The sequence below is a fragment of the Podarcis pityusensis genome (assembly GCF_964106645.2).
Source record: "Podarcis pityusensis genome assembly, chromosome: 14".
NCBI classification, from domain to species: domain Eukaryota; kingdom Metazoa; phylum Chordata; class Lepidosauria; order Squamata; family Lacertidae; genus Podarcis; species Podarcis pityusensis.
Genome location: NC_138039.1, coordinates 49,050,634 through 49,066,720, shown reverse-complemented (window position 1 = coordinate 49,066,720; position 16,087 = coordinate 49,050,634). Strand labels below are relative to the sequence as shown.

Here is a 16,087-nt window from a genome sequence, read left to right as displayed (position 1 = left end):
CCACATTATTAACTATCAGTTTAGCTTTCTGTTCTGAATATATCGCCCCAATCCCATTCTCAAAACCCCGTCCCACTCCCATCTCTTTTAAATTTCCCATCATAAATTTCCAGGAGATATTGTCAAAGGCCTTCTCCGCGTCTATAAAAATTAGGACTGCTTTTGTATTTATGTCTGTTTGCAAAAGTTCCAAGATATCAATAATGTTCCTTGTGTTAGCAAACAGATGTCTTCCTGGGAGAAAGCCGGCCTGGTCCTTATGAATTACTTCATTTAAAACTTTTTTAAATCTAATTGCCAGAATGTCTGCAAATATTTTGTAATCCACATTTAAAAGAGAGATGGGACGGTAGTTCTTAAGTTGTGTCTTTTCAGCTTCCGACTTTGGTATTAATGTGATAAACGCTTCTTTCCACGACTCCGGTGCCCTCTTCCCCTCCATAATTTCATTGCTGACCTCCATCAAAGGTTGTATCAAATAGTCTTTTAATGTCTTATAGTACTTGGAGGTCAGCCCATCTGGTCCTGGAGATTTGCCAAGTTGCATGTTCTGGATAGCTTGTTCAATCTCTTGTCGTGTTATTTTAGAATTCAGGATTGTCCTATTTTCTTGTGACAATTTAGATAGTCCGTTTTTTACCAAAAATTGTTTAATCTCAACATCATCTTGCGGCCCTTGGGTATATAATTTTTTGAAGTATCTCTGGAAACACTTTCTAATGTCCACTGGATTCTGGATGTTTTTTCCATCAACCTCTAAGTTTGTAACAGTATTTAATCTTTGTCTTCTCTTCAGCTGCCAAGCTAGCAGTTTTCCACATTTATTCGCCGACTCAAACGTTTTTTGTTTCATTAATTTAACCTTCCATTCAATTTCCTGATTTATCAATTTAGAATATTGTGTTTGATAAAGTTTAATTTCTCTCAGAGTTGGCTGTGACTTCGGATTCACTCTTAATTTCTTCTCTAATTCTTTTATTTTTTCCAAGATCTTATCTTTTTTCTCATTTTGTGTTCTTTTCTTTACTGCATTCTGTTGTATCAAGAATCCCCTCATTACAGCTTTACTTGCGTCCCAGATTATTCTTTTTTCCACCATGTTATTCATATTTATCTCAAAATAGTCCTTCAAAACTTTTTGGGCCTTCTTGGTAATTTCCTGATCTCTAAACAAATTGTCATTCATCTTCCATCTAAAGGATCCAGTTGGTAATAATGTCATATCCATCTTTACTGCATTATGGTCGGAGCAGGTCTTTGGGCAGATTTCCACTTTTCTGACCTTAGGTGCCAGGCCTCTGGAAATCCATATTTGGTCGATTCTTGTCCAGGTCAGTTGGGCTTCAGAAAAGAATGTTCCCTCTCTTCCTAGCGGGTTCTTTGTCCTCCAAATGTCAATCAAATCCATATTGTCAGTCATTTCAAAAAAGGTTTTAGGTAGTCTGCCGTCTTTTGTAACATTTTGACTTTGTGACTTGTCCATGTTAGTTGATACGACCCCATTCATATCTCCCATCATTATGATGTTGTTATAATCTAGGTAGTCCAGCATTGTCTCCTGCAACTTCTTGTAAAATTCCGATTTCCCTTCATTAGGTGCATAGATTCCTAATATCAGCAGTTTCTCACCTTGATGTTGTATCTCAATAGCCAAAATTCTTCCATGTTCATCTTTAAATAGGAATTTAGGTGACAGGCTCTCTTTTGCATATATCACCACACCTCTCTTCTTAACTTTGTCGGACGATACAAATTCCTGGCCCAATCTTTTATTTATTAACACTTTTCTGTGGAGCCTCGTCACATGTGTTTCTTGTAAACAAATAATGTCCAATTGTTCTTTTTTTAATATATGAGATATTTTCTTCCTTTTTTCCGGAATGTTACAACCATTAATATTCCAGCTCAACAGTTGCAGAGACATCCTGAACTATCTGGTTATTTTTCAAGGGGTGGTATCTTCTCAGGGTCTTCAGGTTCCACAGATGCTGATGTTGGTACTGGCGTTGCCTCAGGCCCAGAAGGTAGTTCAATTCCTTTTTGAAGGTCTTCTCCGTGTGTAGACAAGAATTTATCTCTCTCTTCCAGTGTTCTCACTTTGACCTTTCTCCCTCTAAAGGTAAAAGATATTCCTTGGGGAAATTCCCACCTGAATGGAATTGCGTTGCTCCTTAGTAGTTTAACAAGTTCAGAATAGGCGGCTCTAAGATCAAGCAGTAGTCTTGGGATATCTTTATAAATTTCAATTCTTCTATCCAACACCTCCAGTGATTTTACAAAGTGTAGTCCCAAAATCTTATCCCTTTCCTCCTTTGATCTCAATGTTATCAAACAGTCTCTGGGCCTCTCCTTCTTTATAAATCTTCCAAGTCTGAAAGCTGACACAATTTTAAAGTCCTTTTCTTCCAGGTTCCAGAACTTGGAGAATTCTTTGGTCAAAAACTCAGTTAGATGTCCTTCTTCTGCCTCTTGTAGTGATCTAATCCTTAAGTTGTTCTCACGGTTTCGCAGTTCTATCATCGAGAGATAAATCTGGTGTTCCCCGACTTGTTTAGTGAGTGGTCTTACCTCTTGCTCTAAATTTTCAAATCTTTGTCTGGTGTCCTCAGTCAATTTCCGATTTTCTGCTGAGGCCTCCGTTAACTGTCCAATTGCTTGTGCATTCTGTACCACTTGTGTGGTTAATTTATTTAGACATTCTGTGTTTTTATCAATCTTTGCTGATTGCGCATCTGCTTTCTTGTCCAAAGCTTCCAATTTTTCAAAAATTTTGTCTAGTACAGAAACAGATGCTCCTGAGGCCATATCTTCCAGTTGTAACTGCTCTGCTTCGCCCTCTCCCTCCACTTCTGAGGGCAAAGTAGGCACAGATGATCTGCGTGTCTGTGAGGCTGAGGTTAGAGTTGTTAGAGTTGTTTGTTTAGCTCTCCCTCTTTTTCTTGTGCCACTCATTCTAACGTTATCTGTCAGTCAAGGTCACACTGAGTTGTTCCCATGAGAATGGAAAGGCCCAGAGCAAGCAAACAGCAAGGGAATCGAAAGTAAAAAGTGCATGTAAAATCACTGTTATAATCCAATCCTCTAGAGGGAGCTTAATCTGTCTTTCAGAGTCTAATTTAATGTCCAAGAACCTTCAAATACAAATGTTTAGCAGAGTTTATAAATGGTCACTTTGTTGCAGACAGTGCTTATTTATCTCCAAAAAGAATGTTTCAAATTTAAAAGGTCTCAATACCCTCAGATTGTTTCAAGTTCCAATATACAGTATCCAAATCTGCAGTGCTGACAGCTCCCTTAGTACTCAGGCAGCTCCTGACTCTGGGTTTCACCTTCTAATTTGTAATCCAATAAGAGGAGGAAAGTCAAGTGCAAATAAAAATCCCAAATCTTTAACTTAAAGTCTTTACTTTAAGATGCAAGTTCAATAGATGCTTGGATCTGTAAAACTTAGAGTCTCTTTCTTTCAGCCTCCACTCCTCCAGCTGATTGCTTTTTTTTCAAGTTCAATGGCTGCGGAAGACGGACTTCCTGCTTCCACGTCTCTCCGCTCTCAGCCAAGTTCAAGCCAATTTAAGTTTCCCTTTTAAAGTCTCAAATTCAAGTGATTCAGTCTTTTACTCACAAGTTAGTTGCTTTTTCGTCCGGATCCGTAATTTAGCAGGAAAAGGGATCAGCGCTCACCGACAGTAGCAGCGCGGCTTCGCTCCTCAGGCTGTGAAACAGCTCACAGCGCCGCAACCCCCCTCCGTGCTCCGGAGCCCCTTACGGGGTTCCTTCTGCACTTGGAGGGTCGCTCTAGGCGCCCACCGAGCCTCAAGACCCCAGGCTCTTGCCGCCTGGGGTTTTCCAGAGTGGGTCTCCGCTTCGCCGTAGCGGACGACCCGTTGCCTGCGGAGCCTCCTCTCCCGTTCAGAAGAGGACCGCCATTGCCGTTCGCGCCGCCCCCGGAAGTCTCTTAATTCCTCTTTTGGAACTTCATCTGAATTGCTTTAGTGCTCTAAGAATAGTAAGATAGTGAAACTCGAAATCCCAGGCAACTAAGTAAATAGTATCAGAGAGGGATGCTTCCTCCCTTTCCATTGCTCACATCCAGAAGAGTAAAGCAGGAGAACGATTACAGTGGTACCTCGGGTTACATACGCTTCAGGTTACAGACTCCACTAACCCAGAAATAGTGCTTCAGGTTAAGAACTTTGCTTTAGGATGAGAACAGAAATTGGGCTCCGGTGGCGCGGCGGCAGCAGGAGGCCCCATTAGCTAAAGTGGTGCTTCAGGTTAAGAACAGTTTCAGGTTAAGAACGGACCTCCGGAACGAATTAAGTACTTAACCCGAGGTACCACTGTACTGTGTGTCAAGTGTCATCGTAGGATTAGAGTGCTGGGAGCTGTCTGATGTGCCAGCTGTAGACACATTGTGTGGTGGGAATTAGTCTTCTTTGTGGTCTGACTCCAACAGCAATTTGCCCTACTCCTATTTTGGTTGTGGCTCAGCTCTTGAATAATATTTGTGTGGAAGTGTTTTTGTAATTATTGCTATAGGAGGTACACATGGAGGGGGGGGGGGACACAACCAGTCAGAACAAGACATCTCTCTGTTTACATTTTTCAGCTTTCCTGTCAGCTTCACCCCAGGAAAATTAATCCGTGGCCAATTCCAACATTTGTGTTTGGCAGCTGAAAGCAAATCCTGTATCGGATTCAATATGGTATATAATGTTATTCCCTCAGTAGGTGAACTTGGGCTATATAAATACTCAAGCATGCATGAGAGAGGACCAAGCTGCTGTGCGGAAATGCAATTGTGACTATGTCCAAGGAGGGGTGAAACTAGTCTTTATTTCACCCACGTCAACAACCCAGTTTGACACACACACACACACACACACACACCCCACACACATTTGCATACACGCACAGGCTGGAAGCATCAATGGCACCCCTCTGGAGGCTTCACCCAAGGCAAAAAAAAAACTGGCTAGCCCCCCCCATAGCTATGTGACAGCCCCCAAATGACCCACCAACTAATTAACACAAAGCACAATCTACCAGAAAGCACAAGGAACACCACAGAGAGCTGTAAACTTAAGCATGCTTCACTCTGTATTGAATTGTGGCCCATGAATATTCGTTTCCTTATATGCTTAAATTTGTGGTCCACCAGACCTGGAGGCTCTGAGCAGCTAACAAAGGACATCCATCACTGCCCTGGCCAGTGATGATTGACTAATTGAAATAAATTCGCCCCTTCCTTTGTTGACAAACAAGTAGGTCTTCTGAATACTTCTGAAAGGCCCCCTGACTTCAACCCTGGCCTGTCTACGTTAATACTGGAGATATTAACAGGGGAACTATGATGCTGGGACTTAGGGCTTTATAAGCAGCACCTTGAATTGTGCATGGAAAATAACAGGGCAGAGCTGCAGACGGCAAAGCACCAGTATAAACTGCTCCTGACTCACTAGTGGGTGGACTGTACCACTGCCAGGAGTGCAGGTGCAAAACTCAGGTACGAGTCCCCATTTAATTAAGAATGGAGGCCAAACAGTCTCACTGACATTTTCACTCATGTTTCTGAGATATCATGGAAGACACAGGATGCCAGTGGTGTAGTCACTGAAAGATTCCAGTTACTTACTGTAATATTACTGTAATATTATGCACACTTGCTCATGGGTTACCAACATTGAAATAAGTAGAAGTTACAGTAAAGGTAAAGGTAAAGGTACCCCTGCCCGTACGGGCCAGTCTTGACAGACTCTAGGGTTGTGCGCTCATCTCACTCTATAGGCCGGGAGCCAGCGCTGTCCGCAGACACTTCCGGGTCACGTGGCCAGCATGATGAAGCTGCTCTGGCAAACCGGCACCAGAGCAGCACACGGAACGCCGTTTACCTTCCCGCTAGAAAGCGGTACCTATTTATCTACTTGCACTTAATTGTGCTTTCGAACTGCTAGGTGGGTAGGAGCTGGGACCGAACGACGGGAGCTCACCCCGCCACGGGGATTCGAACCGCCGACCATGCGATCGGCAAGTCCTAGGCGCTGAGGTTTTATCCACAGCGCCACCTGCGTCCCTAGAAGTTACAGTAGGTAAAGGTAAAGGGACCCCTGACCATTAGGTCCAGTCATGATCGACTCTGGGGTTGCGGCGCTCATCTTACTTTACTGGCCGAGGGAGCCGGCGTACAGCTTCCGGGTCATGTGGCCAGCATGACTAAGCCGCTTCTGGCGAACGAGAGCAGCGCACGGAAACGCCGTTTACCTTCCCGCCAGAGCGGTACCTATTTATCTACTTGCACTTTGACGTGCTTTTGAACTGCTAGGTTGGCAGGAGCTGGGACCAAGCAAAGGGAGCTCACCCCGTTGCGGGGATTCGAACCGCCAACCTTCTGATCGGCAAGTCCTAGTCTCTGTGGTTTAACCCACAGCGCCACCCGCGTCCAAAATAATAATAATAATAATAATAATAAATAAATTAAAAATATGGTATGTCTGAGTAAATACGCTCAACCTTGCAGGAACAGAGAGTACAGCGAGAACAAACTCAGCACTCAGTTGCAGCTGGCATTGCAGGGGTGCGTTGATGGTGGCAGGCCACCTGTCTTTGAGAAGGTTGTCCATTAATATGATTGATTTTCTTTGTTGATGAACCAATGGGGTTCCCCGGAACACAGTTTGAGAACAAGCCCCAGTATGCCTTGGGAGCAATTACGGTAATATCTGCACTATAAGGGCTGCCAGGCATTTCTTGCTGTGGAATGGGTGAAAAGCAGAATTCCTTGCTGTGGATTACATGAGCATCACCTGGTCAGCTGAGAGCTCAGGAAATACAGGGAAACATTGCCTGGCTTCTATTCAGGAGAATAATTTTGTCTGATATATTTATAAAACGGTAAATGATTGAAGACAAATGGGAGTTGCCACAAAAACTCTTAATAAAAATATTTATTACATGCTGCTATATAAAGTTGAAATTACTGATTATGTATACATAGTGTTTTTGTTTATGTACAAATTTGTGGCTTCTACCTGTTGTCACTAGTGATAACTACTAGGAGGAAACAAGATTTCTTTAGCCTGAACCTAATGGAGCTCATTATAGTCTCAGAGGAAATGAGAGTTTTATTTGACCTGTTTTATTTGAAAATACCTGACCCCTGACCTATAAACTGCTTAAAACTGGCACTGGGAAACCTGCATCCAAAGCAGGTTTTCTATCCAAATTTGCTCATTTCCCTCTCAATACTTCCCACTGTTCCAATTCTATTATTGACACAATCTTTCAATCTGGCACCAATAATGTCATCTGCTCCCTAAATACAGGTGATTCCTTAACATTAGCAGCACTGGTTTTCTGATAGGGGGAGGGGAGTCACATTTTCATACACATGAAAAGCTTTCTTCAAACTATAGCACTTTTTGTTACAGGTAGGTAGCCGTGTTGGTCTGCCGTAGTCAAAACAAAATAAAAAAATTCCTTCCAGTAGCACCTTAGAGGCCAACTAAGTTTGTTATTGTCTCTTTTTGTGCTCAGGCAAAAATAATCCAGCAGATTTGAGTGATAAAGCAAGAGAAAACAGTGCAAATGTTTGAGAAAGCAGTGAATGAGTGGCTACTAAGGTAACTCAACAGAAGCTTATGCTTTGGAAATATTCTCCTCTTTGCTGATCGCTGGCTTGTAGATGACCCCTTTTTCTTCCCTTGTTTGTTTGATGCTGAAAAGCAGAACAATTGGGTTAGTCAAAGCTGAAATTGCAATTGAAGAATATCAGCAATTATTTTAAAGCCCTGTTATATTGTTCTCTGAATTGAAGTCATGAAAGAGCGGACTTTTCCTATACAGACAATGGTTAAAGTAGATGTTCTAATCTATTGATGCTATGAATAGTGGAGCAGGGGGTGGTTTGGACTCATGGCCCGAATGGCTCCAGTGAGGGTGGGCAGGGTAAGGACACTGGGAGAAAGACAATTTGTGTGGTACAGTACCAGAGTAAGTCTGTAGTAAGACTACTGAAATTGGTTTCATCTGCTAATTGTACAGGACAATCTAGCTGAAGAACCATGACTCTAAACTAACATCCCATGGAATGACAGTAACCGTCTTACCTCTTCTTCCTTCGAATCAGCCAAAAGGCTACCACGAGAATGAAGACACTGCCAAGGCTACTGGCTAATACAACAAATGGGACAAAACCTAGGGTGGGGCAAGGAAGGAGAGAGAAGCAGGCAGTTATGAGTAAAACATTGTAATTGAATAACTTGTCCCTAACCTGTTGTGATGCTATAATTGCCTTCACTCTTAGCAGCCTGTACTGAGGCCCTCAAAGGAGAATACAGAGGTTTTTTGGTGCAGTGTTAAACTCTGGATTTCACCCATACAATATATAGTGATAGCTGCCAACCTGGATGGCTCAAAAAAAAAGAAAAGAAAAAAGGATTAGACAAATTCATTGAGGATAAGGCTATTAGTCATGACGGTATGTTCCATCTCTACTGCCAAAGGCAGCCTCTCACCTCAGTTTCCCATTTGAAAAATAGGAAAAATAATGATCAGCCATTATTTGATAAATGCCATGGATAATAAACTAAACGTGACTGCCCACAAAGCATTAAAGGATACAAAGGTTGCTAATTAGAAGTTAGATTGTTGGGTTTGACAGCCAGTACCTTAGAAGAGGGCACTATTGACAAAGCAGGCAGTCAAGCAAATGCAATTAACTGAGATTGAAACTTCACTTCCATGCAAGACAGAGAGAAGCAGTATTACAAAAGATATTACCGGTACATTTCTACTTGTGCTTCTCCCTAACTCCTAACTGATGCTTCATAGACACTATACATTTTAAGCACATCTCTCCACACACACACCCCAAAAATCTTGGGAACTGTGGCTAACATCTCCCAGAGCTACAATTCCCAGCACACTTAGCAATCTACGGGTCCTAGAAGTGGGGAATGTGCTTTAAATATATTGTGTGTACGCAGCCTCACTTGCATATTACACTTTGCAATCTAAGCACAGGGTGACATCAGCAAGTGGTTTTCCTGCAAATATGCAATGCACACTTCTCAACAGGTTTGTATACTTCAGTGTGCAAGTCATGCATGTGACCCAATAAGTCACTTTTATATTGAGGATCAGGAATTAGGAATGGCAGACGTTACTCATGTCTGGACAACAGGATATTCCAATTTCTAAATTGCACAGAGGAAATTGAAACTATAAGCCAGTTGATGAACATGTATGAAATTGTTTGTCAAGACTTAATAATACTTTGCAGGTACTCCATATGTGATCAATCCTGAGTGCTCTCGTACAGGCAATAACTATCAAGAGGACTGATTGGAAGAAAGATATTTTTGTGCTGAAGCATGATATGAGCACAGATTTGAATGGAAATAGGTACCCCCAGGGTCACCTGCTATGAATCCAAATGCTGAAAAATATAAATATGCCAAATCATTTCCTGTCATCAACAGAAAGGAGTTATATTGGAACAGGCAAATAACTAACTGCATGCAGAGCCCAGGCAGTAATGAGACAGTGCTGACAAATGCAACCTTCACAATGTCACATCAGTACAACAAACACAAATACTCATGCAGCAACCACCAGTACTAGAGAAATGAAAGTCTAAACAGTGTGTTCAAATACTGCCAGCCAAACCACTGCAAGCATATACTGTGTTGGCCTCTTTTGTTTCTGGGCAGTGGATTTAGACATACTGCTTGCTGGACTTTCATTTCTACCTGTCCAGATGGAGTCTGGATCCAGAGACTCAGAGTTTCCGTTATCTTCCATCTGTTAGGCTGAAAGTTAATTGCAGCAGGCATCTTCAGCATCCCCCAGAGGTTAAAAATCAAAGAGAAGTCCAACAAGGGTAAAATGAATGTCTCTCAAAAGCCACCTGTGGTCTTTTGAGGGTTTCACCACAAGGAAGCTCAGAAGAACCTTCAGCAGAGCCAAATTGATACATACTTTAAAACAAATGCATTTATTGAATGCTAATCTAAAATACTTTTAGGTGGTGTACCTGTTCCAATGCCCACTGTTAAATGTGTGGATTCACAAAACATTCTTTCACCCCCACATTACATTCTAGAGAGGTAGCCCTATGAACTGGTTGTGGCAAAACCAACCCCCCCCCCCAAAATGTGTAGCACCTTCAAGACATGCACATCTATTTTAGAAAATGCTTTTCTTGGCCGTGTACCACAATACTCTGCTTTTTAAAAGTAATTTCTCTTGTGGGGAGAGAGATGCAACTCATTAATCTAACAAGTGGGGGGGAAATGGTATGGATGCCTTTTTGCTTTCCTCTTTGAATTCAATATATATTATGCAAATATAATATACTATAATGGGATCTCAGATGAATCTAGAACCATGCTCCTGGGATTCTATCTAGAAAAAATACAACAAATAGTCAATTTGAAAGTGACAATCCCATATCTGTGTTTTTTAAGTAATTCTGAAATTCCAGCCCTCGACTGCCAAGCATTTCACCCTTGCCTCATCCTTTGTTTTCTGTTCCTTTTCCTTCCACTGTTCTTAATTTAATAAATAGGGATAACGACTTCTATGATCATTAATAACCATATTGTTATTAATTCAGAATAGATGTCTTAGAGATATAGACCATGCAGTGTTGGTGGAATTGCTGACACTTGTCTTTTCTATAATGCTTCTTGAATATGCTTTAAAAATTGAGAATGGGGTATAGAATGCAGTGAGGAAGGCCAATTGTAAAGATTTAAGGATATAGCATAGATTACAGAGCCAGACTGGGACCATGACAGCTGGGTTCACATCCCACAGCCAGGAAGTTCACTGAGTGGCCTCTGGAAAGGCCTGACCTACCAATATCATAACGTTGTTTTACAAATCTATGATGCAACCTCACTTGGAATGCTGTGTATAGTTCAGGTCACCTCACCTGAAAAAAGGGGGGGCTCGTTTAATCTCACTGTGAACAAGTGGTACAGTGATAATAAAGTATTTCTCTTTCTATGTTGTACTGCTGGGAAAAGGTTCAGAAAAGGGCAGTCAGGAGGTTCAAAGGGTTGGAGCAACTCCACTGTGAGGAAAGGTTACAACATTTGTGGCTAGAAAAAAATTGTTTAGAATTTAGAGAAAATGTGAGGAAAGGGGGACATGATAGAAGTGTATAAAATTATGCTTCTCTAATACTGCAACACAGAGACATCCAATGGAGCTGAATGTTGGAAGATTCTGGACAAAAGTACTTCCTCACGCAGGACATAGGTAAGTCCCACTGGGGCAGCCCAGCTAGCCCTGCCCCTTCCCCTGTATTTCATCAGCAGTGTCCGTGTATAATAGCACAGTCCTATTCAAGTGAGAAATGGTGGAGGGTGTGAGCTTGTCAACATCCTTTTTGACACATAGTACCTGGAATTTAAATTTTTCTAGTAGCATGGCCTACTAAGATGCTAAGAACACTAATTTTCTAAGTTCAGTTTTCTTTTTGCTCCTTTGAATGAAGGATTCTGTACAAGGCAGAGCTTAGAGCAGTCTTTATTACAAATCCGTTATGTGACCAATTGAAAAATACAATATATAATAAAATTATACAATCTATTTGCTACCTCAACGCTCATTATCAAGAACCACTCACTGCTTCTTTCTTTAGGGAGAGAATAAAGAACCTTGTTTACAGAAAAATTAGCCATCTTTTGCCTTTGCTTTTCAAACAAATTTAAATTGGTGTTAATTTCTAAGGCAGAACACTGAGCATGTCAGATCATTTGGGACCTTTTCACACATTATGTCACAACAAACTTAGGACTGTAAATGTGTGTACATACGATGGGGAACTCCAACCAATTTTGATGCTCTGTATAATACGCATGTGTGCCCCATTCACATGTATATGTACAGGTGTACATGCTTGACTGGGCTTCCACAATTGAGTTCCACGGAACAGAGGCAAGCTCAGCTTTCCCAGTTTAGTGGATTCTTAGGTCTGTGTACACAGATCAGAGCACATCTTTGAGTGTTTTGTGGGCTTGGGAATGGGCTCTGCATCAGCCAGGAATCTAAGAACAGCACACTCCTTTTCTGATGCAAACATGTCCGACATTGACGAGTACACACAAGGGCCATCGTCCTCACCATGAAGGGGAGGCTATTACAGGTGTCCACCCAGAGGAAACAGCTGTTGGTAAACATTTATGATAGAAGCAGAGAACTTGATTTGGACTTGCTTCTTTTGAGTTGGGAGACTGGCACTACTGGGCCCTTGGCATCTTGCCACAATTTTTATACCCTAGATTTTGACTATGTCCCCACCAAAGTTGCCACATTATGCACTTGATTTATTCTGCATACCAGATATGAACTTTCAAAGAAATTAACAATTTTGAGCAAAGCACTTAAAAAACACCCACAACCTTTTATGGATACCGTAGTGCTTGGTTGGTCTAGTTAAGTGCAAAGGATAAATGAAATGTAGCTTTCATGATATACAAGTTTGAAGGCCCATGAAATATCCTGGGTTGCGAAAGGAAATCTCCCTGTATCTCTCTCTTCCTTCTTTCCTGTCTTTTGGGAGGGTCAGCTGTATAAACTAAAGCTTAGTTTATATGTTACATGCCCTAGTTGAATAGCAAATGGGCAGACAAAGAGGTCCAGCCTGCCCAGCACAGCACAGGCTTAAAGACAGGGGTGGCATAAGGCAAGCGTGTGTCTCTGAAAGTGCTCTCTGGTGCACCTTGAACATGAAGTCTTCTGCCAGCTGCTTGGTTCATGCTCCATGTAAAAGCTGTATTGGAGCATTTAACTGCTGTTTACCCTGTCAGTGCTATATAAATAATAAATTATAAATAAAGTTTGGGGTTTCCCCATATGATTTTAGAGTACTACAATTTCAGACCTCTTCAGAAATCTAGTGGAGAATCCCTCCTGAGTTGCAGGAAACTACAGCTGAAATTCTATGCAGAATTAACAGAATAAGCTCCTTTCAAAACAGTGGCTTATTTGAAAGTAAACATGCATAAGACTGCATTATGTATACTTTCTTTGCTGTAAAGCAACAAAGTTTGCAGTTCAGTTTGCAGAAAAGAAGCCCTGTGACAGTAATAAAAAACATTACTGATCCACAGTAAAATACAAGGCTCCCCCCCTTTTTTTTCCTTTTTGACAGAGGTCATTGTTGCATTGATTTGCCAATAATTTAGAACCATATAATAATCTTCAGCCAATTATTTTTGCCTCACATTTCACTTCAGTCAGATGGCTAATTTTTCCACTCATGACGGTGGGTTTTTTAAATCAATCCAGCGTTATGAGTCTTTTTATTACGTGTCAAACTCATTCTCCTGAATGGCTTCATCGGATCCTTTGAAACTCCCCAGAAAGTGTCTTCCTGCAATGCAAAGTTGTGGTTCCTTTTAGATGCAGATCACCAGACAGCAAAATACCCTTGTCTGCTGGTCCCATTATGGGGGTCCTTTGCTAATCTAACCCATTTGGAGGTAATCCAAAACCAGCTTTTAAGAAGGTTGTTAAAATTACCCAGGTGTGTAAGCAATACTGCTATACGACTGGAACTAAATGTTACATCTCTAGAAACCACATTATGGAAATGCATCCTCTGTTACTGGTTGGCTTTATGGCATAAACTTCCAAATCTCCACTTGATACAATGCCTCTGGAGAGATGACTTCCCTAGCCCCTGGGCAAAAATAATACATGGGAAACTTGTGTCCCTAGGACTATCTCCATCCGAACTATTAAAATTGGATTTAACTTCGGCCAAAAGAATTATAACTCACAAACTAGAGGAGATGGATTTACAATTTAATATTGCGACAGGTGGAGGCACCTGTTCGCCGATAAACCTTGGCTTAACTCCACCAACGAAACTTCCATCTTACTTAACTACCTTATCTGTGGTGACGCACAGGTATGCCTTTATAATGGCTAGATTCAGTGCTTTCCCATCAAACGTGTTGGGTAACAGACTCTCCAACGGACAGATCTCACTCCTCTGTGACTGTAAAAGCGGATCTATAGAATCGTTATATCATATAATCTTCTGTTGTCCATTACATTCGGCTTCACGGTCCAAGTTTCTGGCCCCATATTTATCGAGAATTGCTGACAGTCCTCAGGAAGCCCAAATAATATACTTATTAAACGACGAAGATACAAGTAGATCCCTTGCAATCGCTAGATACCTGATTAATGTTTTATATCAAAAGAGGAGAAATGGATCACTGTATGTTTCTGACAGCTTAGCTAAACTTAAGAACCATCAATAAGTGCCAGAACTAAGACGTATACCTCCCAAAATCTGATGGATCGGAATTGCGGTTTACATAGAGGGAGCTTATTGTGTATAGTGTTTACTTAACTAAAGTAAAATTGGTTATATAAGGGGGTTTTAACTTGGAACTGTTTAAATTGTATTGTTTATGGATAAATTCTGATGTATTGTTTTCGATATGGGCCAATGGCCGTAATAATAATAATAAATAAATAAAAATAAATATCTTGTCTGCTGTTATATCATGCAGAGCCGGAGGAGGGTTCACAGGGGCCCAGATACTCAGGTTCCCAAAGAAAGCTGTCCACACCGCCAGGTTTACTTAAAGGAAAAGCAAACTCACAACCCCCGCTTCCAGCACTCTGTGGGACAAACTCCACAACAAGGAGATGGCTTGTCTGCACCCAGGCAGTGGCACAAATGCTTTTTATACAGCAGAGCAGCCCACAGGTGGCCATGATCTCCACCACACCTAAGGTTATCTTGAGGATTCAGCTGGTGCCAGCAAAGCTCCTGGACCACCTCACCTTTGGTTCACCACATCCACTTGCTGGCGCTTGTTGCAACTTTAGCCTTTTAGGAAATACAGTTGGGCTGCCCCAACAGAAGGCAAGATAAACAAACAAAACTGTATTTAATGACACCCCATTTCATATCATGTTAAGGGGGAATGCTACACACCCAACAAACTGTTCTTGGCTTGGAAGTGTCTCTGGTGCAATTTATAAAACTCTAAACTCTGCATAAATTTGAAATTTGAATCTTCTGTTGCTTACCTTGCCGGAAGGACACAGAAACCAGCCTTTCATCAAACTCCTGGACTCTCCTATAGTTGTTCACCATTTCAAGAGGAGCAGGGTCACTAGGCTGTGTGCAGTACAGAGTGCTTTCCAGGGCCAGCAGCTATGAGCAAAGCACAACAGTTTTAATGATATCAGAGTGGCAGGAAAAGCATGCTTTCCTTCCACCACCAGTCCTTATTACAGTTGAGACATTTCTCCCAGTATCTAGTTTTAATGTTTCTGTAGCTGGGATGTATTGACTCTACAGTACTAGTCAAAATTCAAGCGACTGAATTCTCCAATCTGTTAAGGTCACTTGGAATTCTGATTCTGTATTCTGTACCCCTCCTAGTTTAGTGTCATCTGCAAATTGGATGAGCATCCCTCAAGTCCCTCATCCAAGTTGCTTATAAAGATGTTGAACAACAATGGGCTCAGGGCAGAACCCTGCAGTACCCAACTTGTCACTTTTTCCCAGGATGATGAGGAACCATTAATGAGTACTCTCTGGGTTCAGTCCACCAACCAGCTACAAATCCACCAACAGTTAACTCATTCAATCCACATTTTACTAGCTTCCTTGCAAGAATACCACGGGGGACTTTGTCAAAAGCCTTACTGAAATTAAGATACACTATGTCCATAGCATTCCCTAGATTCATCAAGTTTGTAATTCCATCAGAAAAGAAATGGTTTGCCTTACATGACTTATTTTTGAGAAACCTATCCTGGGTCTTAGTAATCACAGCATCCTTTTCTAGGTGCTCACAGACAAACTGTTGAATTATCTGTTTTAGGACCTTCCCTAGTATCGATGCCAAGTTCACCAGTCGGTAGTTACCTGGGTCTACTTTTTGCCCTTTTTGAAGATGGGGACAACATCTGCCCACCTCCAGTCTACAGGGACCTCACCTGTTCTCTTAACATGCAAACTGTGTAACAGAAGGAAAATGTGGAAATGGCAGTATGATTTCCAGATGGAAATATGCACTGTGGAAAGCTGGGAACCTCAGGAAGG

The 16,087-nt window shown here is 41.6% G+C and overlaps 1 protein-coding gene across 5 annotated transcripts in view; it reads right to left on the bottom strand.

Annotated features, from left to right (window-relative positions):
* Positions 1–6,934: 6,934 nt before the first annotated feature.
* Positions 6,935–16,087, bottom strand: part of CA12 (carbonic anhydrase 12) — a 41,470-nt gene continuing 32,317 nt past the window's right edge. For 4 of the 5 annotated variants that reach the window (XM_080980831.1, XM_080980830.1, XM_080980832.1 and 1 more), the window contains 3 exons: positions 15,064–15,190; positions 8,106–8,193; positions 6,935–7,714 (listed from right to left, as the gene is read on the bottom strand). In XM_080980831.1, coding sequence (XP_080836957.1) covers positions 7,636–7,714; positions 8,106–8,193; positions 15,064–15,190 — 294 coding nt within the window. In that variant the 3' untranslated portion in view covers positions 6,935–7,635. Of the gene's footprint in view, positions 7,715–8,105; positions 9,810–15,063; positions 15,191–16,087 lie in introns of those variants that run through there. The other variant, XM_080980833.1, reaches the window with a different exon arrangement.